This window comes from Prinia subflava, chromosome 5 (genome assembly GCF_021018805.1).
Source record: "Prinia subflava isolate CZ2003 ecotype Zambia chromosome 5, Cam_Psub_1.2, whole genome shotgun sequence".
NCBI lineage: Eukaryota > Metazoa > Chordata > Aves > Passeriformes > Cisticolidae > Prinia > Prinia subflava.
This window is the reverse complement of record NC_086251.1, coordinates 40,910,686-40,937,760: the sequence shown is the minus strand read 5'-3', so window position 1 is coordinate 40,937,760 and position 27,075 is coordinate 40,910,686. Positions and strand designations below refer to the sequence as shown.

General features: G+C 40.9%; 1 protein-coding gene across 5 annotated transcripts in view; it reads right to left on the bottom strand.

The window, feature by feature from the left end:
- Positions 1 to 226: 226 nt before the first annotated feature.
- The window catches only part of TTLL5 (tubulin tyrosine ligase like 5), a 121,739-nt gene continuing 94,890 nt past the window's right edge, over positions 227 to 27,075 (bottom strand). For 4 of the 5 annotated variants that reach the window (XM_063399022.1, XM_063399026.1, XM_063399023.1 and 1 more), the window contains 4 exons: positions 24,179 to 24,353; positions 16,777 to 16,997; positions 9,663 to 9,748; positions 227 to 797 (listed from right to left, as the gene is read on the bottom strand). In XM_063399022.1, coding sequence (XP_063255092.1) covers positions 757 to 797; positions 9,663 to 9,748; positions 16,777 to 16,997; positions 24,179 to 24,353 — 523 coding nt within the window. In that variant the 3' untranslated portion in view covers positions 227 to 756. Of the gene's footprint in view, positions 798 to 9,662; positions 9,749 to 16,776; positions 16,998 to 24,178; positions 24,354 to 27,075 lie in introns of those variants that run through there. The other variant, XM_063399027.1, reaches the window with a different exon arrangement.

The following is a 27,075-nucleotide window of genomic DNA, read 5'->3' as shown; positions in this document are numbered from 1 at the left end:
AACTGATAAGAGCCACCTGGGCCTTAGGGTTCAAGCCTGGGTCTGAAAACATCAGCCAATTAAAAAAGTTTACAAAGTCTAAGCAAACAGAAATCAAAATGCAAAACAAGCCACACAGAATACAAGTATCCCACAGTGAAACAAAGACAGATTTAAAATCTTGTCTAGTATAACAACAGCAAATATTTGGGTGTGTGAATTAATAACTGAAATTATAACCAAAACAAACAAATGAAATTACTTTATTTAAACTGTTAATTTCTATGGCTCTGTGCCAAAATTCAAGGCGGCAACCAACACAGACATCTTCAGTCTCATTTTCTAATATTTTTCTCTGCTGATAGTTGCCCTGTGAGGAAAGCATGGAATCTTGGCTATTACCAGACAAGAACAGATTGAAATGGCTGAGCAAGTGAGACTTTATGCTCAAACCTGGACTTTAGGAAGAACAGCTACAGGAAAGATCTCTTCTCTTACAGAAAGATCTCACAGTTAGTGATCAGGAAGAAATAGGAGGAAGTGATAAAGACTTAGCAGCAGAAGCTCTCAGAAGCATTCCTTCACCTCAGCTTCCAGGTGTATCACACAATCTGCTTTCACAGATGTTTAGATACTCTTTTCAGTGGGTTGTTCTCTCACCAAGGCCTCCTCTTCTCTCCTTTTAGACTGATACAGGAATGTGATGGTGTGAAGTGATGTGAAGTCACTGCTGCTGCTTCTTCCTTTGTCCATTGTTGATGCAACTCCTGGGGTTCCTCACCTGAAGTTCTGAGTTAATCCTTCTCTGCGAGCAGAAGCTAGGAAAAAAACCAAACTTTCTTTACTCAAAGATTTCAAGTAATCATGGAGGACTGTTTTTTAGGAAAAACTGCTGCACTGCTCTGCAAATCTCAGCCATCACCAGAAACCTGGGTGTCCCTATCACACAACCTCTCTGCCTCAATAGATGAGATCACAGACCAGTGTAACAAAACCTAGCATAGTAAGCTACTGTGTGAAAAAGTACTCTTGGTATTCCTTTTGAGCACCAGAATACCTTCCTCACTTTTGCTTCTGACTCATGTGACTCATCTCTTCACCTTCACCCTCTAAATCTTTCCTTCATATCAGTATGCTTCTTCTCTTTCTTTGGGTTTTTTACTCATTTGCCTGCATAGGAGTCTACTTCCCCACTCCAACACATGCTGAGGACCTTGGTGCAGGAGAGCTAGGGGTGTGAATGTTGATCTTTAAAAGGAAACAAAATGGGAATATGGAATTTTGCCCCCCCCCCACTATTATAAAGATACAGTTTTGACTGCTACATACCACAGCATTTTACTATTTAGGCACATTATGGGAAAATGTCAATGTCATCTTTACTTGTTTCACTTAAACATCCTTAGATAGCCCTTTAAAAAAGAAAAATCCAAAACACTTAGAAATGTACCAAGTTAATTTTGGACTGCTTGCATTTTACAGCTAATCTAGTAGGTAAAGCTTGTCCTGTGTATTTGGCACATCAGCTGGCTTCTAAACATGAGTGACATTTGTTGAGAGCTGTTTATTAAAAATATTGCTATATTTAAAGAAAATACACTCTCCCTGAAAGTCCAGCAGAGAGCCAAACATCACAGAGCACAGAGGAACTGGTAAGATATTTAGAAAGTGGAATTGCCAGCTATGTCACTGCACAGAAAGTTTGAAAACTGAATTAGGAACCAAACTGTCAACCATATGCGTTAAGATAGGATACCAGTCCAATAATGCATCCCTTGGCAATATGCTGAAATTAAGGAAACAAAGACACATGAGAGAAGGCAGCCAACTTCAACCTCATTTTCCTGTTTTGAAGATGGTTGAGCCTTCCTATCCCTACAGAAATGCATGGCACCATTTGTCTTTTCTCACAAACTGAATTAGAATCACTTTCCTTGAGTTCTTGTATGATTACCTTGAGGACTCGGCACAGAGAGGGGCATTCCTGTGTCTACAAGTAAATATCTAAGTTCTTAACAAGAGTGCAGCTCGTTGCCAATTCAGTAATTTCATAAATATTAATGTATGTAATTCTTATAAGTTTTATCATTTTAAAGCTGCTGGTGAGCATTCCACCTCCTTGTAATTGAGTAGATGGAGGTTCTGGTTGGGTAGGGGGAACAGAGAAAGAGCTCACTGCTGACAGCAGCCAACTTTAAGGGTTGATTCTCTCCAGTGATAAAGTCATTGCAGTGAATCACCACATACAACAGCATGAGCTTCCTTTATTCTCTGCCTCCCAGGAGGTGTCAGAGTATCTGCCCATATGTCTGTCCACATGTTTACACACTATTATGTCATCCATGACTGCACCTCAAAAACTCAGAACAGTCACAGTGGGAAGAAAAGGATCACCTCCCTTTTATGGATATGATTCTGAGTCACAAGAAAATCAAAGGAGTTGCACGAAGTCATTTAAGAGATATCTGCACACTGGAATTCAGTGCCATACAGACTTTCCCAGCACAGACATACATAGCTTTGCTCACAAACCAGCACCTAATCTACTGTGCTTCCAAGCTGCAGGAATACAACAGAGAAGAGCACAAAGCTAGATGACAGTACTGGCTCAGGAACCCCTGCTAACAGTTTTAACAGCTGGTTTGGACTGTTGCATCTAACTCACAGAAAGTTTGTGGGAGAACTGAGCAGTGTACTGAAGCCTCCTGAACCTAGTGCTGAAAAAAGGAACTTCCTTTCTCCCTGAAAAGCTAAGATTATCCTAGAAATTCAGATTTTTTTTATCCCAGAGTGAATTTCTGATCATAGAATGATGCCCAGCATTCTCTTGATAATATATAGTATAACTAAGAAAGGCAATAAATAAATGGGTTTTATTTATATCTATGGGTGACTGACACTAGCAAGCCAGGACAGCTGACAACAGAAAGCCAGCCTTCCCTCCCCCATATTTTGGGCACAATTTCAACCTGACTTGCTGGACCAGGAAGGCAAAGGAAAGCAGCAGTTCCAAGTCATGAAAATTTTCTTGGGGGGTGGGGAGGTGTGGATGTCTGAGTGTGTGTGGGGAGTGTGATGTGTATGTCATGAACAGTACACACAACTGTATTCCAGTGAAGTCTTCCTACATAAAAAAACAGTGAGCAGACTCACTGACAAGTACAGAAATACCAGTGGAAGTCAGCATGAGCCTTCCTGCTCCCCATGTTAAAGACCACACACCACACACTCATGCCAACTGCTAGTGCTCTTCTGTACTTGACAGCCTTCTTCCTGATTTCTCTTATTCACCTCTCTACTCCCTGGTTCACTGTGGCTCTCACTTCTCTGGCTCTTCCTCACATTTCATTTCATAACTTCAGACACATGTTCTAGCCTATTCACACACATTTTGGCTTCTATTTTCAGCCTCAATAAAACAATGCCAGATTAAAACAAAATCCAATTTGGATGGGCAAAGTCATCCTCTCTATAGGTAGCTTAATGCCAAAGGACCAGATGTGAGACAGAAACAGCCAAAGTATTATATAACCTCTCCCCAGCCTTTGCACACCTGATCTTGGATGACATTTCCAACACAGCAAGGAAATACAGGCAGTTTGCAGTCGCCTCACTACTGAGAACAAGCAATGCCAGCCTCGAGTCAGGCAAGAATGCCAACTGCCTGCAATCTTTACTTATCCTGCTTTGGAGTTTATCAGAAGCGAAGGCTCCTGAGATTCAAGCTAAGCTCTAGCTCTTGGACAGGGAAGCTCATTTCTAAAGACTGTTCTTTCCATTTTCTCCTGCTTTCTCAGGAAGAGTTCTGATATGTGGCATGTCCTTTCAGTGTCATAAGATCAGCAGCAACAGGAAAAAGCTCCTTCCTTTCATAAAAGAAAGGCAAAAGGTTGAGTGAGGATGTGAGAAGCAGGTTGCTCTCACAAGGTAAGGAATAAATGTAATTTCTGTTGATTAGAAGTGAACACTGACCCTCAATTCTATCGGAGAGGCGAGGGCTGAGTTGGATATTATCTTCTTAACATCATCTGGGAAGGGCCTGGAATGCTGCTGGCAGCACTTTCCACTCTGCTGAGGCTTAATGAGACTTACATACACTTCTCAAAGAACTGGGTAAACTCAAACATAGTCATGTCCAGTTGATAACCTGTATCTATTTTAAAGGTACTGATTTAAAACATCAATATTTGCTCATTGTTAGTCATAAGATAATGGTTCCCTGCCCCTCCAAAGAGTACTAAGAAATGGGGTAAAAAGAAAGCCTCTTTACCCTTCTCCTTTCCCTTCTGGCCCATCTGGTATTACAGGCTTGTGTGCCATTATCTGACCTGGGACTGATTCATCAGCTAAGGCAGGGAGTGAAATTATTTTTACCCCCTTCCTGTGTGCCCTCTTTACAGAACTGTGGAAGTCAGCAGGGGTAAGAGAGAAATTATTCAGGATGTTTTTGTGATGCATAAAAAACCCAATGGCTTTAGGAAGATAACTATGAGAACAAATGTGCAACTAAATATCCTCCATTGTAACTGATTCTTTGCCCTCCCGAAAAGGGAGGCACAATAGTAAGATTCAACTCAAGCTCCACTGCTTTCCAAAGTATGATAAAAGGGACTAATTCTGTTTCTTAATGATCCTTTCTCTGCATGGAGACACATTACAGAGAGATACTGACAGCAGTGCTGTTAACAAAGGCTATATGCAGGACAAGAGAACACACCAGAAAAGTTTGATGCTAAGTGCTGGATATCACACAGGAGCTCCCTCTTCAATGATCCACCCAGAGCTTCTCAGCCAGACAGGTGGTTCTGAAAGGATTGATGTGGAAGAGCTCATCATAACTCCATTCCTGGACTAGGATAAGTAATGAGGTGACATCAAAAGCTGCTCTTTTGTGTCATAAGATATCTTGTGCCTGAGTAGTCAAAGCAGTCTGAGGTAGAGGTTACTCGAGGTGCCCATTTGAAGGTCATCTTTTAAAGTGAAGACCATTTGTGCAGTCAATCACAGCAACAACACAGCTCTCCAGGAGTGTGCAAATGAAGACTGGAATTAACAGGATTAGTGAGAGGGAGGAGGCATAGCAGCAATGTGCTGTGTAGAAACCTGAGTGATTTCTTTTCCCAGCTGCTCCTGATGAAGGATTTGGACAGTGTGGTGAGACCAGCTGAAATCATAGTCAAGGTTCCTCCTGGGAATGTGGTAACAACATAAAAATAAATACATTGGTGTTCAACAATCTACTACTTTCCAAGGCTGCAGGGAACCTGGCAGAAGCTGAGGAAGCCTGGACAAGGCTGGGCAGCTGGGAATTCCACGCCACTGTAACAAATGGCTGGAAGTCTGATACAGGCCATGCATAGTGGTAACAGTACATATTACATCCCATCTCCACCCTTTATGCTCCAAGAGAGTAGAGAGATTCTTGCAGACAAAAGAATCTCCAAATTCCACACTTTTTTGTTTGTTTGTTTAGATTTGGCAAAATAAATGAAGTGATTGTATGTGTCTTGTTTATATGCCTGCGGTGTTTACTTGCCTTTTTTTTTTTCCTGGACTAGGACAATTTAGAAACCTGTACCTCTGCATACCTGCTAAAGGAATCTAAAGAGGCTGCATTTCAAGAACAATTTTCAAGCAGTGCGTAGACAATAATCGGTCAAGACTTAGCACCTCCAATGCTAACTCTAATTTCAGGTCTCAATAACAAGACATGACCTTGTTTTGAAGGTCCATACAATAATTTTGGATATTAAAAACTTCAGAAATACACAGTCTACTTATAGATTTTCTGTAAAATGAAAAAATTCTGGAGTGTGCTAGATGGTGAGAAGTGTAAGTACAAAAGTGCTTGTTAATGTCACTAATTTACAAGCAGGCTCCATTCATTGCTCCATACTGCTTACACATTCATTATATTTGGATGGCATTTGGACACTTTACTCCACCTTAGCCTAAAGAAGAATACCACTAGAAAATGAAGAATAGCAGCCTGCCTTCTACATGGATTAAATCCAAACCATTTTATTAATCCCCATATTCTTCTAGTCTCTTTGCAGCTCAGGATGCAGTTTTAAGCCCTTATAGAAGATAACACTTTATTTCAAAGAGTTGCATACTTTCTGGACTTGGCATTCATGCAGATACGGGGGCAGGTGAATGTCCAAAATAAACAGACAACTGTTCACCACCCTGCAACTAAGCACAGCTACAGAACTGAAAATCATGGCAAATAAAATTGAGTCCATACCAACTTGCTCAAGAAGATCCATCCTAGTTTCAGGCTGAGTTTTGACACTCACTTTCTGCATCAAGTATTCTCCAGAGAACTAACATACAAATAAATTAGTTTTGGACTCGTGTTTTCAACCAGACTAGGTGGAAATCCAAGACTTTGCATGAATTAGTGGTCTTCACTGTCAAACTTGAAATGTATATTATTAATTTTTACATCCCCTAATTCTAATGGGCTTTTTCTCCTCTCAGCAGACACAGTGGAAAAGTTATGTGGATACTAGTAATATAAATATCAACACAATAAAACTGCATTACTGTTAATCAGTCTGATTATGAACCTGGACCTGAACAAGCAACCACAGTACTTAGCTGTTACTCAGCAAGCTATACTCTGAAGAAGACTTTGAAAAGAGAACTGGTTCCTTAATTCAAAATCACTCTGTGTCAATAATCCTAATTGAATTGCTAAATTCCATGAAACAGGAAACAATCAGTGTAATGCTGAGGGATCCTCAAAGAAAAACAGAATAAAAAAAGCAATGTGATAATGGCTGTATTTTCAGAAACGCACCAGTGGCTAGGTGTTCAATGAAAACTCAGGTCACATGCAATTTACATGTTCCCTAGACGTAGTAATTCTTAGTCTTTCTTTATTAGAATAAATCCTGCTAAACTTCCACAGATTTTGCTAAGAATGTGTTTCTTCAGACACTTCAAGTAGCCCCCATTTGCTACCTTGCAAATTTAGCTTCCTCTCTGTATAGAGTCATGGGGCTCACTGCCTTCTCTCTCACTACACCAGTGACAGACAGCTCCCACAACTTCTGCCTCTCTATGAAATGAAGGTGAGGCTACTTTCATTGTAGTGGTGGCTTGTTTCAGAATCCTGAGCTACTTTGCAGAAATGTTGATTTTTATTTCCCTTTTATTTCAAAGGATCTGTTCTCAAGAGCCTGAGCCCACTGCACAACAGTGTCTACAATTGCTATTTTACAGTTGCAGCACTAACCACTAGTGAACTGTCTTCTGGACAGTCTAGTTAAAAGTTTCCTTACTGCTCAACTCTCTCTTCCACTGAGCATCATCCTGGCTTGAGGTAAGATCCCTCATGACACATTTATGCTTTTTCACTGAGCCCCATAACTATTCTCAGATAGGCTGTTAGAGGAGAAGGCCTATTCAAGCTTCTCAGACATCTCTGAACATCTGTGTGTATGTGTTTATACAGAGGTTCTGTCTGGTTCCTCTTTTATATCTGCAGCTTTTCACAGCCTTCCATCTTTAAATGCTTGCAGTTTATTCTGCGATTTGCTTTATGACTTGTGTGTCCAATCTCTCTAGTTGGTATCTAAGATACTAAATACATGTGAAACAGTAACCCCAAGTAAACTGCTGCTGAGAGGAAATCAGGGCCCTAGCATAAGCAATCAATGGAGAGAGTGAAGAAGAAAAACAGCTGTTCCTGCAACAGGGACTACTACTGCAGAGTAGTTTCTGAGACACATAAACTGGGCACAACAGCCTCTGACACATACCAGTGGCTTGGTGCAAAGCTGAAGAAAATATTCCCGTTTCCAAGAACAAACGTTTTGCTCTAGTTAGTTTAATCACAGCAATATTTAGCACTGTTCTTGGAGCTATGTACCTCTTTTAGCAGAAAGGAAGCTTTGAGTGACCCACCCACCATGGTTCTATTAGCCTACCCCCAGCCAAACCTGGGCTTTATCTAAGCCCTAATACTCTTCCTTAAGTAGCAGGCTAACCCTTTGTTTCAGCTTCAGAGAGGGTAGCTTAGCACAACGCAGCTAGGCCAGTTCTACAGAAGGAAACATGAGCTCAAGTTCTCAATTTTCACTGGATTACAAGTATTCACAGAGAAGTGACTACCCTGAACTTTACAGTTGTTATCTAGCCTCTATTACTCCTCCAGCTCTGTCTGTTGCATACCATCATTAATATTATCATCCATCTTTATGCATGCACTGCATAGGTATTCACAGAAATGGGGAAGGATAACAAAATGCTACCTACAGTTATCATGGATACACATAACAACAGTATCCAGAGGAAATGGAGAGACTCTCTTGGAAAGGTTAAAATTACAAGGTGGCAACTATAACAGTACTCTTGAAAATGTGAAAAAGAAGGCAGAATTAGGCACTCAAACATCTTCATGTAAGTCCACTCAACAAACCACTTTTGTCAATGTATTAGGAACTTAATTTTTACATTTACTTTTAAGTTTATCTGTAACCTTGTTTTATATACTGCACTAAAAACTTAAATTGCTCTATACAGTAGACCAAAACTTTTGATTCAGCTATACATATAACACAAGAGCAACATAATTTTATGTTGCTAATCCCACTATATGTCAGAGTACACTGTCACTTTCCAATGTACCATAGGGTGTTTCATACTGACTATGGCCACTCATCCTATAAATTGTCTGGTAGGATAACTGGAGTTTTTGGCAGGTGATGAAGTGTGGGAGGCAGTTTGGAACCGTATGTTAAGTGCATTAGCTAAATGTTTGTACTAGAAGATCAGCAAAAAAATCACTGACATAAATAATGGAAACGTCCTACTTTAAGTTTCAGAGATAAATATTCAAGAGATGAACTGGGTAGTTCACCCCTCCACAAACTTTTCTTTCAGCCTCTAAAAACACAGAGATCACTGCATTAATGATACTTAAGTCATGTTTTCACAGTTCCATTGCAAAACAGAAGGCCAGAAACATAATTTTTCAAAGCATTCAGAAACATAATGTGTCCATACAGCACTATCACAAATCACTGTGAGCCACAGGTAGTATGGGTTTACAAGACTATTCTCTACCTGCCAGTAAGTCTGCATAAATGAAAAACTGATTGGGCCCTCATTTGCTGAGAACTTATCAGCAGATAAACCTGTCTGAATTAATTAGCCACTAGGGAATGATGAAGATTTGATTCTGTAACTCTCAGTGATTTTCAGTCAGATACTTTCAGCTCTACTGATTGACTTCACTATGCAGCTGATTCACAAGTCTCAGCTATGTCTTTCTGCACTAAGAGCTTTTCTGCAAGACCAAAGAAAAATGTAAAGAATGTCCTGGCCCTTTATTACAGGCCAAGCTTAAACAAGAGAGCATCTTGAGCCAAAGTCTAAAGCACAAAGGAACTATCTGAGCCAAGGTGGGTTTTTTTCCTCCTCAGCCATATTTTAAGGAGTCTTCCAACTCTAAGAAACTCAGCCTTTGCTCCCTTCTGTTTAGTCTTTTTAATCCCAGGGGGTATAAATTCCCTGCACAGCTGAACCCAGACTGTTACCTAGGAACCACTACATGCAGAGGAGGCAGCTGTGTTTCTTCTTGCTGATAGTTTTCTCCCTGACAGTTCCTGAGAAAGATGAAAGCATCCCAGCATGCCCACCCCACTTTCACGGTCTCTGGCACTGTCACTCACCTGTGGAGTATGCCCCTGGCTCACAGGATGCAGCACTGTGAAGGCTGGTCTGGAATCCAATCAGCTGCTTTTCAGTGGAGCTGACCCTAAGAGGTAAAACCATAAAATTAGAGAGAGAGATGAAGTGATAGTGCAAGGAAGAATAAAAGTCTCAAAAACCTGAGAATTCCCCTTGTTTACATAATCTCACTGGGACTGTAACCATGAAGCTGTGCCTGAACATGGTATGAAAAAGGCAGTGGCAGCAACTAACTCCAAAAAAGCAGAGCAAGACAAATGAACAGTCAAGCCACCAGGAAGACTTTGATGTGACTAAAACACTTAATTGTCTCATGTGCCTTGGAAGCTGATTCTGGAGAATAAAGAGCATAGTAAATTGTATTGGACCACCAACATACATTGCAACTAGTAATGCTGTGGTTATCTTAGTCCAGTGATTTGAATTTAAGTGATTAAGCAACTGTTGCACAGAAATGCACATGTTGTCAAAACATGCTAAATTCAAAAGTTAACTCTTTGCCTCTTGCCTCAGCAGAGAGAGCTCATTTAGCCAAGATTTCTCACTTATCTTGCAAACTGAGACACATGGGATGCATTTAATTTTCAGTAATCCAGTGCCATTCCTCAGGCAGATACCTTATGCAAATCCTTCTACATTGATCTCAGCACTCAAGTTACAGCAAAATTATACTCTGTAGACTACAACTGCACTGTTACTCACAAAGGTTCATTACCAAACTGAGACAGGTTCTCCTACAGAAAAATTGGGTCTACTCACAAGAAAAGGGCAAGCTATATAGCTGTAAGCATCTGTTCTAGCCTTAAAAATTTATACAATTATCCATCTATTCCTGATTTGTCCTCTCCTCCCTTATTCTTCCTTCTGGTCCAACTCATTTCCGATCCCTACAGACTTCTGTGTGTACACTCATCTCTGCCAGAGTCCTTCTTCACTCTTTCAGTCTGCACTGTTTGAGTTGCTGTCAGCTCTTCCCCTGAAGAACATCATAATCACCAATCCCCATGGGATGCCCTGACAACTAACAGACTGTTATTTGCTGTTTAAACACGTGCAGTTTCTATGGTTTTATCTGAAACCTTTTGCTACCGTGTTTCAAGGTCAGCAAGTTGCCAGTAACCCAAGTGTTTCTGACAGCTAAAAGATCTGTGAGGGACTCCTGAATCTTCTTTCAGCTGGATTTCAGTGAAATGGAGTCCACACATGAAGGGAGAGGGATGCAGATACATTTGCATACCATAACCCCTTACTTCAGTCAGCCTCAGCTGGAAATGCTATTATCAATGAGGTGCCTGTTTCTGTGGTTATTGTCTATTGGGGAGAATTTTGGATGTGTACTTATGGGGTTTTTTGTGCTGATACAGCATGGTCCTTCTGGGAGCAGAGAATCCAGATGGATCTTTATGCTTTTTGCATAGAGGTTCCATGTTGATAATTAGCTTGTTCACTTTGTTAACACAGCACAACTGACAGCCAAATTCAACCCAAGTAGAATGCAAGACTAGTAGTTGAAAAAGTAAACAAGAATGCCAGCAAGTACAACAACAATGAAAAAGCAAAACAGGGAACAGTCACTCTTCTACCTTATTGTTCAGAACATTTCTTTATCTCTACAGACTTGCCCTTCTTCTCTGCCTACCCCCAACATTGGGTACCTTGATTTTTGCAGTTTCCACAGTCACCTAACTGAGAGCTCATTCTCATAACTCTGCTCCTGGGATCTCCCACCACGCTAAGCTCACTTTCTCATACTCTCTGTGCTGTCATGATGGAAGCTGCAGTGCCAGAACATATTCACTGTTTAAACTGAAGTAATCCCTTTCCACTTTCTTCCTCCTTGGGCTGGCTGAAATCCTACTGCCTTTTCTCAGTTTCCTACTTTTAATGTCTGTGTTGTTTTTGCTTCCACTTCTCCAGTGCAATCCATTGTTATGTTCTCCATTTCTTCTTCAGTACAAACAAAACCAGTCCTAACCATCCCCTCCTTTAAATATCTGTCATTGCTCTTCTCTATCTCCTATACAGCTAATTCCTCCTCAAAACTGATAGCTTCCTTAATTTAGGTACTAGACTAGCACTAAGCTGCCCAGCCTTAGACTGCAAATTCTGTTCCACAGGTGAAAGAGAAATACTTCTTTGACTGAATTTTGAACATCTTTGTTTTAACAACCTGTTTCTCGGATGGTACAGATGCATCTAAAGTTCCAGTGGAACCAAACCGATCTGACTCTAATACATTCACATCACAAAAAGCCCAGGTTTGACAAGAGGACAGCAACTGATGTAAAGACCCAAAGCCAGAGAGGCTTGTTCCTCTTTGTTGTTCTTGGAGAAGGTACCCCTGCACGTGTATCTGTGTGTATGATCTGAGGCTAGTCAAGGGCTACAAGCTACAGGTCCAGTGAGCCCAGCTGTGTCAGGCTTGAATCAAGGCATGTCTCTCAGATGCATTGCTTTTACTGCCAAAAATGTCTCAGGGTCAGGCAGCCTGATTAACCCAGATATTCAGGAGCTGAAAAAATGAGTGTGCTGCAGCAGAGCAGTAGCAAAACAGTCAAGGGGGTTCCAGTAACTGCCAGATGTGTGATCTGCTGCCTGTCCTGTTTTCAGTGGGCACTCAGTTCATGTGTGTGATGTAACCAGCTCACTAAAGACACTTCATGCATGGACAAGACATGACACAAAACAGAGCCATATTTTTTTACAGGGTTCACTCTGTGATCATCATCTGCTTTTGGCACATTTGCTAGGCTTGGCCAGTGCATCCCAAAAAACCTGTCTACTTCTGTGTCCAACTGCAGTCAGGACTCCTCCCCGCTCTGGGATAGATTTCCTAAATCCTGGAGAAATGGATCCCTTCTACCCTGTTTTTGTATTAGTTAAAATAGAGAAGAACTTTGGCTCTTCTACTGCTGGCACCATGTAAAACAAAAGAGAACATGGTAGAAATATTTGTGCTGTGGTGGTGGGACTTGAACGGAATATTTATTTCAAAAGGCTTCCTGAATAGAGTTGTTATGACATTTACAGAGATGTTCAGTACAAGAAATTATGCCATGCTGATCAAATATTGCCAATAGTTTGTAATGTTCCAGTCTACTGTTGGTAAACTTGGTGATCTTCTTGGTCTCTCTCTGATAACGTCTTGAACAAAATGCTCTTTTTCCCTACCTAGCATTTCCTCTCCTTATATATAGTGGTCTAATATTGACAGATCAATTTTTCTGAGATGTTTTCTTTGACTGATAGTTCTGTTCACAGGTTGTTCAAAGCCTTACACTTCTTCACACTGTCACAGAGATAAGATTTCTGACAAGTTACTATGTGAATGATAGCACAGAAATGTGTATTTATTACGACTCAGTCATTCCTAAAAGCTGAAAGATTTTTCATCTACCACCATTTCACTCTGGTGAACAGCTGAGCTAATGTATTTTTCTACTTTGCATGCTGTCATCTGTAATGTGAAGATTCCATACACCAAATACTGCTTCTAGGAACATCTGCTTCATTCCATAGCTTATAAATACTGTATCTGTGATCTGTATCTCAGAATATCAGCAGGTCTCTTCATGGTTCACAGACCTGTCAATAGCAGTGGCAGCATGAGCAGTGGGAAAGACCCAATCTGACTCTGGGAAAGAAAAAAGAGCTTGTTGTGTTAGCTGCTCAAAAACTACCTATCAGTGCTTTGAGCACATTTACTCAAAACTACAGACCTCTGTGAGACCATTTCATGGCACTTTATTTCAGCATAGAGCTGCATACTGAACCATTTCTCCCAGTTAGTCTTTTTCCACACCTTAATATGGGCCCCAGTTTTCCACTCTGTTAGTTTAAGCAAGGAGTCTGCTTTGGACACAATCCATTACAAAGTCAACCTACCACCTTTTACAAAAACAAGAGAAGCCAGGAACTGAAAAGACAAGACTGAATTGTCTGGCTGTTCCACTACTTTTTTCCTTTATGTTTCAACCAGGAAAGTGTCCAAGTTACTAGACAGTTTTTGAATTAGTTAGTAATGTTCACCTTCAGCATCTCATTCTGTTTGTAGCTGAGTTTTCTACTTCTTGTTTCTTCCTTTTCTAGAAGCCATGTGTGCTGGCTGGGAGAGAATTGGTAAGGCATGCAAGAAGGAGATAGGTCAAAGAGACAAAGTTGATTTCAGTTTTGTCATCACAGTCCTGTTTCTGGAGGAATTCTAGAAACAACTTCAAAAAGATGATCTCTGTTAAGATGTGAAACAAAGCCAGGCAGTGCAAGAGCAAACAGAAATAAGGTCTGTCTTACTGAAATACATGGAGGAGAAAGAGACATGAGAGCTTTAACAACAGAATGGGATTCATTTCAGTGAGTCTTGTAGAAATAATACATAGCCCTGAGATTCTCTTTGAGGAAAGAGATCAGAAAAACAGCCAAGAAATATTAGGGAGTGAGAGGAGGCACCAAATCTAAAGTGACCTGAGCGACAAATGAAGCAGCCAAAAAGATGTTAAGGAGAGGGATATTTGCCATGTCATAGCCTAATGACATGGTAGTCTCACTGGAAAAGTACTCTTTTGGGTGCCACAGTCCAAGCACTCTGACAAATTGAAGAAAATACAGTAAATTCAAGACAATTAAGGACTTGGCAGGTAGAACTCCTATCTGAAGTTAACAAAACCTCAACAAGTCTAAGCTAAATTAGGTTACTCCAATAAGTAAAAGGATATTCAAAAGATGGAAAGTATTTACATGAGAAAGTGTTTAAGGTTCAGGAAGGAACGAGGTACAACAGGCTGAAACAAAGGAAAAATTCAGATAGCACATCAGGAGAAGCTAGCTGATTAAAAAGTTGTCTAGATTCTTAAATAGATTTTTATAGCACACTCTGGAGTTTCTAACACGAGAATTTTTTGAAAGCAGACTACAGAATTTGTCTGTACAAATTATCAGGGACTGTAGAAAACAGGCTGGAGCACTCAGGACATATTTTTCCTCTCTAGTCTATATTCCCTTGACACAGAGGCTTTTCTCCATTCACTCCCCTCTGTAGATGTGTATCTGGTCTTTTCCTGACAACAATGAATGGATTAAATTAATCTGAGACATGGCACTTTTTAAACCATCAGCTCTCAGTGTGCTGGAAATATAGCTAGGCACTGTTGTTTTCCATGTAAGTGAAAAAATGTTACTGCAAGATCCCATGAATGGCAAGAATGGGTTTGGAGCCTTGTGCTGGAGACTGAAAGGCAACTTGGAAAATATTTCCGGAGCGGCTCCTCGCAGCCTTCAATACTTGGATTAGTTTTCTAAAATTCTGAAGGAATCTTTTGCTTTTTTTCCCCCTTCTGTGCATTTTTGGTGCTGAACTTTTTCCGGTTTTCCCACACTCCTGCCTGTCACAGAGCAGAAACCACAAAAATGCAGCAAAGTAAAGTCTGTCCAAGGAGCTGCAATTCCATCTCACAAGGATAAACATTTCCTTTGCCAAGAAGTGAGCACAGCACACCGGCATCTTCAAATACACATCCCTGCTGCCCAGCAGAGAAACCCACTGACACAGCCTGTCACCTGTACTAACAAGAGCCACCCAACATGAAAGAAATCAGATAGCAAAGCAACCAGAGCATACCTGCCAGACCTGATGCTCACATCTGCATTTGCTGAGCTGACAAAATTTACTAACATCTTGTTTTCTTTTTAAATAGTTTTGGGGGATTAACTCTGTGTGCTGTCTCTTAAGATAGCAAGAGTACAGGCAGCAAATACACAAACTTCCCCAAAGCAGTTCTGTTCAAGTTCCTTAAATATGCCTTGCAGTTCTAGATTTGATTCACACACAGTGACTTCATCTTCATAAGGTGTCTTTCATCAGTCATCTAAAACTAAAACTTCTCTCTTTAAACAGGAAGTGAAAACAGAATCAGGAAATCTCACAGGAGCTTGCTCTGAAAGCTTTACAACTCTTCTGACTGTAGAGTAAGGACAAGGAAGGAAGTTATGAAATCAATTTTTCAGGATGAAACAAGTTTCAGGATATATGAGGAAAAAAGTGATGAAGGATTTAGAAAAAAGCAGTTCTGCCATTTAAGAGGAGATAAAGAGAGAGCTGAGGAAGCTGAAAACCCAGAAGTTTTGCTCACATTTTCTCATAATGCACAAAAGAGAAGACAAGAAATGGAAAGGAAGGAAACTTACAATCAGTATGCAAAACTTCATGGTGAATATTGTTTGTTTTTAGAGACAGCGTTTGTTTTTAAAGATAACTGTCAAGTCCATCCACTTACCTTGGAATAGCAAGCATTATTTAACTAAAAGCTTACTAAAAGTTAAAAGAAGGATTTCTACAGTTAATAAGAAAAGCTATCATTACATCAGGCACAATATAAACATTTCAAATGAAATAAACACTTTTGCTTGAAGGCCTAAATCCAACATAGTGTATTAAATTTATGGGAAAACTTGGCTCAGGGGCAGATTATCTTCTTAAAGGTATTAAATTGCCTTGTTGCTTTGTTTTGGCTATTTTTTTTTTTGCGCCTTCCTCTGACCCACCAGATTCTAGCTCCCATCAAAGATCAGACAGAGGGAGTGACATCTATGTTTAGGCCCTTAAGTCACTCCCTCTGTGTGATCTTTGATGGGGGCTAGAATCTGGTAGGTCAGAGGATGCTGCAAAAAAAAACATTGATGCTCTCAAGTTATTTGAGACATCTGTATGGGACTGACAGATACAACACAAGATCTACAGAAGACCTGTATTCATCTGGAAGTGCAGCTGGAAGTCAGGTGGAATAGCCCTGGGCATCCAAAATGCCACTACCAACCTGTATTTACATTACTGAATCCCACTCTGGGATTAATCTGACAGCTCCTATGTCCTTACCTTTGTATGATGCTACAGTTACCTTCCATACCCTTGTGAAACACACAACTGCAATACAGTGCAATGCTTATTTCATATGCACACCTCAGGTTATTCTGAGACTTATCCTGGACAGCACAGCCAAAATGATCTGTCAGAGTCAGACGTAGACAGTTTCTTGTCTAATCTTCATTTTCAAGGGTCACCAGTGCCAACTCCCTATTGTGGATGAAAAAGATAGAACTTACTTGGAAATCCTCTGGGCTGGAGCCTTTCTGATCATTGCCTGTCTGTGGTTTGTTGGAGGCTTTGGAACCAGCTGAGGAGCTGTACTCTGGGATGGCATCACTTTGTGCAAACTGGCTGCCTTCTGGATACTAGAAGTGCCACTTGATGTCTTGCGGGCATCAGAGCCAGCTGGCACAGATATATGACTGGTGCTGGATTGTGAGCGGTTGGCAAAAACAGCCTGGGTAAAAATAGAAAAAAAATCCCATAGTAATTGGTGACTGCTTCTGTGAACATTGCTGAGAATGCTGATGAAGGTGGGTGACATTTTTGAGAGGGATAATGTCTGTCTGGTGAAAGCAACCCCAGGGCTCCAGGGAAAGTCCCCCACATAAAGAGTTAAGTTGTTAAGTCAGTGAATTTTATGCCCTTGGAAGCCAGGAACCTCATTACTGCCACAGAATTCTACCATTCTAGATTAAGAAACAAGAGGCCCAATCCTCAATCTAATCTTGCAGTAGGCTTCCATCCACAAAGAAGTAAATATTTCATTACATTGACTTTCTGCATTATCTTGCTAAATTATTCTTTACATGGGAGGCAGGATTGAGACACAGTTCTAGGAAAGAGAAAGGTTATGTGGAAGATGATACAATGCTACTTATTTGGGCTAACTGTGTAGGAATAACAGAAGAGTTCTACAGTACTTTCTTCTGAAAAAGGAACGTTAAGTCCACCACTGACAAAAAGGAAATCCCCAGTAATATCAGGGAACAGAAAATATTTCTATTCCTATAGCAAGTGGGAGAGTAAGCGTGTTGGAGATCTGACACAGGGAACAAAAGGATCTGCATGTCATTAGACACTGGAGAACTGAGAAATGGCCTACCAAAGCAGGGAGTGGAGAATATTTCCCCTCTGGGAGCTCTGCAGACTGCTAAACTCTTTTCAGAAAGGAGCAACCTGCTGGGAGCTCTGCTTTGTCTTTCCTCGAAGTCAGTCAGATTCCAGCACAGAGGCAATACTGTAACCTTGTACTTTGGCATTCAGAGGTCAGTGATAGGAGATAAGGGGAAGAGCTGAGCCCTCCCTGTGACCCTGGGAGCAGTGCCCTTCACTGAGTGTGTCCTCAGTTTCTCCTCGGGTGGAAAATACACAAAGCCACAGCAAATGAGCTCCAGGCTCCAGAGAAAACCACAGTCTGAGAGCTGGCTGAGTCTCAGCATACAGACAGGAAAAGCCCCTCTCCCCCGCAATTCTCTGGCAAATGGCATAGCAGTGGTGTGTGGGAAGGCGTTTCTGACAGGCAGAATTCTAGGGAGAGAAGGAAGTGCAGGAGCCAAAACTGGCCTGTTTCCTAACTAGAGCTCACTGACAAGCCGCCCTTGAGCTCCCAATCCTTCTTAACCTCTCCCTTCCCTGAGGCTCTACCTTGATTGCAGCTTCCAGATTCTCAACAAGGAAGCTAGTACAAGTGCAGAGGCCTGGAAAAGAGCAGTCACACCCCACCTCTCCCTGGAAAAAAAAACTAAAATGGAACTTGGCTTAGTCCTTGCATCTCAGAGCCTGACACATTGTAAGGATGGGATGGAGACCCTCAAGTGACTGCACCTACTTCCTATTCAGCAGCGACATTTCACTGTGAAATATTATCCATCTTTTCTGTAAGTTCTTTTGATATCATGCATTTTTCCTGTAAATTTCTTTTCTTGTTACTAAAATCACTAAGATCCTGGAGTCCACAACAACAGTCCTAACCCTGTCCCTGTGTTAATATGCACTGGCAAGGAAGTCCATGACTCTGAAGAAACAGCAAGCATGGATACTCTAACAAAGTCTGATCTGCAAAAACTGTGTTCAAACCTGCCTAAAAAAAGGTCATGGATGTTTTTCTTGGGGGTTACAGACTTCTGAAAATGCCTTTGTCTCCACACTGTGCTGAGATTCTGGCTGTCTTCCAGGCAAGGACTGGGAGACTGGAGGCTGACAAGGACCATGGCTTCTGGATTCAGCTGCAGAGTATTCTGCCCTGCTGTGAACTCCATGGGGATAGGACAGGAAACGAGGAGAAGCTTCTGTGCAAATGAAGAGGACAGCCGCAGAGAGCAGAGCCTGACCACACAAAGGAAGGGCTGGGAAGCTTTCAGCACGTCCAAAACATAGGAGACAGACCTTATCACTCAGGATTCTGAAGGTGAAGGGTCTAGGGCGAGCAGAAGCCTAGACAAACCCTGACTGATGCAGTCCTGAAGCAGGTAGCAAGCACCCTACAACTACTGCTGCTTCAAGTGAAAAACTTTTAATTACATTCCCAGGCTGGCAGATTTAACTTGATGTTGAGGAGACATTTGCTCCTCAAGTCTCTAGAGCTACAAATCTGAAAAATACTAAAAAAGCTATAAGATGTTTTAGCTAAAATTTCTGTAAATTATCAGTGAGTTAATTTTTGTGCACAATTTTCTGGGGAGAAGGAACAGCATTAACCCTGTCTTGTCCACAAAGAATGTTAGCACTGCTAGAGAAAGTATTTTTCCCTACATCACAGACTGAAGCAGTATCTTCTTGCTTCAATATCTACAACACCGTACACAAAGTATTACCTGTACAAAAAAGAGAATTTTTTAAATTAGAAAATCTCAATTGTACACCTTGTCAGTAAGGACAATGAACGTCTAGGAGTATTAGTCAGTAGCAGGTAAGTTTGGGCTGTTAGTGATTAAAAGTAGAGAGGTAGTGTAGTACTTTGAAGAAAAGTAGATATATTAATGATCTTCATAAACAGAAAGAATGTTCCTGGCACTTACCATCCCTGTATCTAACACCATCCCTAGGACAGTAATGGAACAAATGCTGCAAGCAAAAACATGTTCGTTGTGTGACCAGAGGAGGTAATGAAGCTCATTTCCTGTGAATCTCTCTTACAGTATCTAATATAAAGCATACTCCAAATTATGCCTCCCTTCTTGGGTCTGGGCACTCTTGTGTTGATTTTGTGCTGTCTAATTAGGAGTGGTCTCATGCTGCCGCCTTTGCCTTAATGGGAACAGTAGCTGAACCCCCCTTCCCAGATATATGGCTCTTGATTTTAATGAAATTTGTACAAAACATGGCTGCGAGATTTCTATCCCACAGTGATTCACATTCAATTGGATCAGCAAATCTGAAAAAGATGAGAGACTCAGCAGTGTATGAGAACTGACAGACACACACACACACACATGTACTGCATAAAGATCCATGCAGCCAGTTCCAAAGCCCTGCAAACTGAGATGTTTATAAGCAACAAACAATAATGAGGTTTTAAGTTAAAAAAAAAAAAAGGCAAAAAGCAAACCCAACAAAACACAACCCACCACTTTCAGAAAAGCAACTGTGTTTCAGATAACATTACAAAAATACAGAAAATTAAAAGCCTTGGAAGACCTTTCCAATCATATAAATTGTTTAGTGGAAATTCTTTTGGACACATACTAATGCATTCAGTTAAATCAGTTCGGATACAACAATGGGTTGAATTGAAAATTAACAAAGTGGCCATAAAGAGCAGGCTCAAAATGTACTATTAACTACCACAGTGTTAAACTGCACTAAGAAGAGTATCTTGGGGTCTTAAAGAAGCACAAGCTCATGGTATGCACAGACTGTCCTGAACCATGTCGTCTTTGCTAAATTCTTCAGAGCACAAAAATAATATACTGTATTCAGTTGACTTGGTGCCTTCTGTTTTATTTCTCTTGGTACTGCTAGCTCTCTGGGGCAAGGATTGGGCTGTTCCATTGTAATGGAAAGATAGTTAATACATCTGGGCGTTATCATAGTTCTAATAATAGTGACAGGATCAGAAACATGGGGACAAAATTTCAGCTGGTATAAATCAGCTCAGACTACTGCTTTCAGAATGGTTGTTCTGTTTTACTTACACTGAGACTTTGACTCATCAGTATCACAAGACTCAAATAGGAAAAATGGCAGTTAGAACATTTAGTGGGGAAACAAGCTGAGGGAGAAAGCTGCAAAACAAGAATGAATGAGAAACTGAAGGAAAAGAGACACTGCAAATCTGACAGCAGTTCCATACATAACAGTTTAGAATACAGTTTAATGTTGTTTGAGGCTGCATTCAGAGATGCCCTGTATCCTCAGGCAGCAATAATATAGTTCTAGGAATACCAGGAATATAATTCACAGTACTCAGCATTTCCAGTCAGATCTAAATAAATGGTAAAGGATGTCAGAAGAGAATCACAAATATTAAAAGACAAAAAACTTGCTGAACTTCACAAAATGAGGAATACTTCTGAGCACGTACTCTGAATTTTTAAATTGAGAGGAGAATTATTTAAGATTAATTTAGCCTAATCTTCTACAGTATAAAATCTACTTGAATTTGTGATTGAAAATGTGATCACATAACTGCCCACACAACTTATTAACATGATTCATGTCTTATTTAACATGAGCCTTTTTGATGTTAGCAGGACTGACGGGCATCATTCCACCATACAATTGTACTTCCCTTGTTTTAATTTAGCTTTTTTCCCATGTGAAATGTTTGGCATAAAATTTTAAACCCAGTAGATGCTATGCTAAGCAGACAGAACATAGTCACACAAAGAAGGAACCTCCCTGACAGCTAATGGCATCTTTCCAGTACAGGAAACAATTAGAGAATAAACAATGATGGTATATTAACTGTCTTGCCAACTGCAGCAGTGATAATAACATCTAGGTCATAACATGTCACATGAGTCTCCTTTAAACATTAAAAATACTGCTATAAGCCTGTTCTGCTTGTCTTTTGGTTTGATTTTGTAATTCTTGTTCCTTGATTTACCGATATCAGATTTAAGCTTCTTGTCTCTACTTTCAAACTCTTCCCCCCTTTCTGTTTTTATTCACTTTTCTCAAGGTCTGTACTGTGTCTGTTCCTGGTCCATATCATTCCACCTATTTGTTTCTTAGATTCTCATCCAGTCAGTTTGGTGTTTTTGTCCAAGTAATCAAGTACCTATTCTGGCATCAAGGGTCTATTTCTACCATACTACACTGTGTGAACTAGCTTCTGCTTACAATGAGTGAAAACTGTTCGTTATTATTCCTCTTCCTCCACCCACACAGTATTTGATATTCCACAGATTGTTAAGTGCCTGGAGAAATCATCACCATTCTTACATGTCTGGGAAGTGCTCAGCCAAGAGTGAGTGCTGCAACAAAGCCCATAACAAGCCTTCATGTTAACACACATGACAGGACAGATCTACTGCATGGTAGATGGAGGGATTCTTATGACAAAAATAATTGACTAGAAAAGTCCATGCTTTCCAGTACATCCATCTCATCTCCAACATACTGAGCTGGTTAATGTACAGGAGAAGCATTTACTATGTTATTAGTCATGGTGCTTCTGTTACTTGATCACATATATGTAGTCATACAGGTAACTAGTCCCTTTGCTGGAGACAAAGGAAAGACTGGCATCTAGCCATGCTGATTGGTCAGGCCACACTCAGGGTGCACCTCAAGATACATTAATTCATAGATGTGCTTCAGCTACTGACAAATGGCTAGTCTGCCTTGTAACCATAACAAGAACTTGAACAATCAGATGAAACAGTCTCAGAGATATTCTGCATGCACTCCCCAAAGGAGAGAGATGATGACACTCTTTGAAGTGATAGGCCTTTTCAGTCTTGAGGGATATATTTCTTCTGCTGAGGGGAGACTGACAAATTTGAATGTAGCAGGCAAGACAACAAGGGATGGAGCAGATATAACATAGGAAGGAAGAGAAACAAAACAGCAGGCAATGGGAGATAGGTAGCATAGGTGACATTGACAAGGAAATATGGTAAAGCCATGCAGGCTAGGATAAGCTACATGAACTCTAACTAAAAAGGGAAGACAAATGAGGGTCAGCATGAAACAGTGGTGCAGAAGTCAAAGCAGCATGAGTGGGAAGATGCAGGTCAGAGAATGAATAAGCAGCAGAAACAAGAAGGCAGTTCTTAGAAAGGCCAAGTTAAAGAGCTGAAGTCTGAGAAGCTAACTAGCAGAAGGAAGAGGTCAGTGACAGAAAGCTAGAGAGGGTGCAGGGGAAGACAAGGGCAGTGCCATGACTGGCAGGATGGGCATCAGAGGATTGATGCAAATGTGACTGGAAGAGGAGGAATGGCTGGCTTTGAACAATGTCTTGGACAGGAAGTGTCCAAGAGACAGTCATTTTATTAAGACCACATTTTATTCATGACAGAAAGTCTGAAGGCCCCCATGTCCACTAAGTGGTTTTTTTTTTTCATTAATGTCAAACTCAGTGCAGCCTGAATCCTGCAGCATGGCAATAGCCTCAATACAGCAACTCCAAAATGCTTCTTCTTCTCAGAAGGAGAAGGGAGGGAGAGAAAGCAGGGGGGATGTTGTGGGGGTGAGAGGAGGTTTAACAAAGAATCATTTTAACAGAAACTCCTGAGTAATGGCTCTGCCCCAGGCCAAGAATAACATCAATGTCAGCAGTTAGAAGAAGGCTCCGCCAGGTCCCATGGCCAGCTCCAGCCTCCTCACAGGCACAAGGCAGTTTATGGCCCTTTCCTGAGCTCAGGAGCAGCCACATCTGCCCACCCAGAGCCCAGTGGACAGAGATGAAAGGAAGACCTTCTGCACGGAGTGGGGATGAGAAGACTGTAGGTGAGAGAAGTTGAGGATGGAAGCTACATGGCTAAGTAAGAGCCTTGAAAGAAGGAGAGCAAGGAACAAAAAAAAGAAGGGCCTCTCCTTCAAGATGCTCCCAGAAAAGGATGAAGGCAATTTGCCTATAACCTATTCTCAAGGACCTGACTAATAAACCATCTGCTTCACAGGAGGGAGAGTGGGTGTCCAGACCTCCAGGTGTTAGGTCTGTTCATGGGAATCCAGTCATGCCAGCCTGCTAACAATCAGCTCCTTGCTATTGGAAACCAAGCTGTTTTGAATGAGGGTTTGTTCACCCAAAGGCTTCCTCCTTTTCAGCAGGGAAGCCTTTGGGAAATCACTCAGAATACATTTCTCTCTCTCCATAATAACAAAGTAAGGTAACAAGTGTATCAATTAAGTCATTATAACCTTGAAAGATTCTCCTGGCAGAATGGAAATACTGTTCCATACATAGTGGTTCACCTTTGGCATCTAGGAGTCATCCAGTACATCAATAATACAAATACTTTTTCAGATTTCCTCCAGCTCTTACAATGTCAACGTAATAGAAGAAGCTATTGGGAACCACAGTATCAAAATGCTATCAAAATCACTGCAGGTAATACTGGTTTTGTTGCAACCCACTTTAAGAGCTACTTCCTTCACAAAATCTCTGCCCTATGCACTGTCTCTGGGTTTGTTCTGCACATCTAAGTCAGCACTGCTACATCCCAGACAGGACTTTTTCTTGGTTACCTGTTCCCGTGTTTGGTTTTGCTCCAACAGCTGTCTTGCCTGAAGTTTCTGCTGCTGAAGTTGCTGCACGGCAAACTGAAGCTGATAGCTGGGATGTGCCAGAGGACCCTGTGTCACCTTGTAGACACTGTTCTCCATCTCTCCTTCGAAGGCAAAATGATGATTCTCTGGAGCCCTGAGGAAAGAAGAGCCATCATGTTTTCACCATTCTACATATAAGGACTACTGCCTATAAGGCACTGCTGCTTCCAAAAAATCTCTAAATATTTAGCCAGGTATGAGCTTGTATTAAGTGGCTTTGGCAAGTACAACACCTGTGAAAGGTGCCATGTGCCAGCTGCTTCCTGCTGAGCATTTTCTTGAATATAGGCTAGAACTACATTACTAGACATTCTCTTAAGGTGAAAAAAGAAAAGGAGAATAAAAACTCTGAACTGGAACATTTCTGTGGCTGATTAGCATTGAAGACAGGCAGAATAGCAGCAGGAAAAAAGCTGATTCCCATCACTAATGAGACAATTATTTATTTGGATTTGTAGAGGCTTTAATAGAGTAACACAAGGCTTCCACTAAGCACGAACATGCTGCAGTGACAATGGAATAGAAACAGACATGAAGTACAATATCCAGAGAGGATAAAGGAGGTTGGGTGAGGTTGGAACTAGGATACATACTGACTCCATACAGTTACAATCCAAAAGGCCTGGGGGGAGTGAGATAGGCTCATTTCTTTCATCCTCAGAGAAATGCAAGCTTTTCTTAGAGGACAAAAGGCCTCCTGCAAAGAGACAGGAAGCTCTTACAGCCCAGGCTTACATGGTAGGAGTTCAGCTGTGGCCTGCAACATAATAAGTACCAACAGAAGCTCACCAGCTTGCTTTGAAGTTTGTAAGCCCTGGCGAGAAGGCAGCACCAACACACTTCTCCACCAGGCTGAGGGGCTTTGCAGAGAGCAGGTGGCAGACTGACAGGACCACGAGGTGACCTGAAGAGGCTACATGGCCCAGCAATTCACACATTCTGTGCTCACACGACAGATGTTGTATGACCCACTGAATCCTGACACTGGCTAATATAACCTACCTAGGTTGTATCTATTGAAATGGCAACATTTTAGTCACATTTCCCTGATTCTTACTTCTTTTGTTTTCAGATATCTAGCAAAGGATTAACTGTTATGGAATCACAAATACTTAAGTCTGACTTTTTCAAAATGCATTGAGATTGCTGCCTTTCTCCAACTTTTGTACAACTCAATGAACTCTCAAATTCTTTCATTAGGTTTCTAACTTGCTTTAATTCCCTTTTTCACTTTCAACCAATATACTGGACATAATATTGCCCAGGTAAACTTGGCTTAAATTACGCAGGAAAGCAGTGTTGAAACTACATTATTAAATCTTTAGGAAAAAATAAATTTAAAACCACCAAACAAAACCATATAACTTTGGCTAAGATTATTTGCAGTGCAATCTTGTATACAACACACTGCAGTTCCAACCTTGTCTCCACATGACACAACAAAACAACACTTATTTTTTTTTCTAGACACTATATTGAAAACACTGTTGCTTGCATAAGCACATTTTATCCTCATGGCCTGCAGAATCCTTCTGGATTGAATATGCTTGTGTTGGCTTCTAAGGATTTTCCTTACTTACAGACAGAAATCCAAGTAAATGCATTATTCTGCATTTATGCATTATATTTCAAAACATAACTTCAACGTTCTATAGTATAAATAAACAATACTTGACAACAGAAAGCCAGTGCATTTGCCAGTCTTGGGGTCAATTTCATAAAGAGATATTTCATCTGCAATTTTGTAAAGTCCCCACATAAAATGTTATTAAGTGCTGATATTACATGTAAGGCAATGTTTGCCCTGGAACAGAACAGGCTCAGGATCTGAGACTCAGTACACTGCTCCTAGAGACACACTCCAGCTCTCAGCCTACTTGCCATGCTCACAGGAACGCGTCACAGAGCATCTCCTATTCTCAGTCTCTGCCTGTTGGATGATTTGTCAAAACATGACAACACTTTTGCACCCTGAAGCAGAAATTAGTTCTGCCTAAGGAAATTACAACAGGTTCAGCACCATAATGAAGGCTGCAAAACAGCTGTAGAGAACCTCACACCTTAATGGATATTGAAGAGTTCACTTGATAGGGAGACTGTATAAATACCCCAAACTGAATTAAAAGCTTTCTCAAAACTTACACTGTTTTAAGCAAAGCCAAAAATAACCAGAAAAAAACCTCCACACCCCTAATGGAAATGAGGACTGTAGAGTCAGTACTCACAGACCAGCTTGTTTTCAATTCAGGTTATTGCTTGAACACTAATGACTGAATATTCATTTCTTCAATGTACAGACAACAGATTTAGGCACAGATGCACACACATGCAAATGGGAAATAGAAATTCCCGCCTGTGCCACCAGAAAAGATTTGGTTTCATTCTGTCAGCCAGGCTGGTTGTGAGCAATCTTCTCACAGCTTGCTCAGAATTATTTATGAGTTGCTTAGTTTAGAGACCTGGCCAGGATTCAGGCCTTCGCTATGCACAAGAAATCTCAGCCTTTGGCATTATGGCCCATCCTTTGTAAGCAAGATTCTGTCCTTCCAGCAGCTCTTTAGGCTACTCAGTGTTTTTGGCAAGAAATCCACTGTGTTCCTTTCTTTCAACTGTAGTTTTCATAAAGGCTGGGCCAGAATTCTCTCTTCCAAATCACTGACAGCATAAAATCTCTCTGCTGCAGTTTTTTGTACCACAAAAGATACAAGTTTGATTGTGAGATCATTTTCAACAAATCACCATGTGATTATGATTGGGATCCAGTCCAAAAGGGCTAGAACGCCATGCCTTCATCTCCAGGTTTTCTGGTTCCAAAC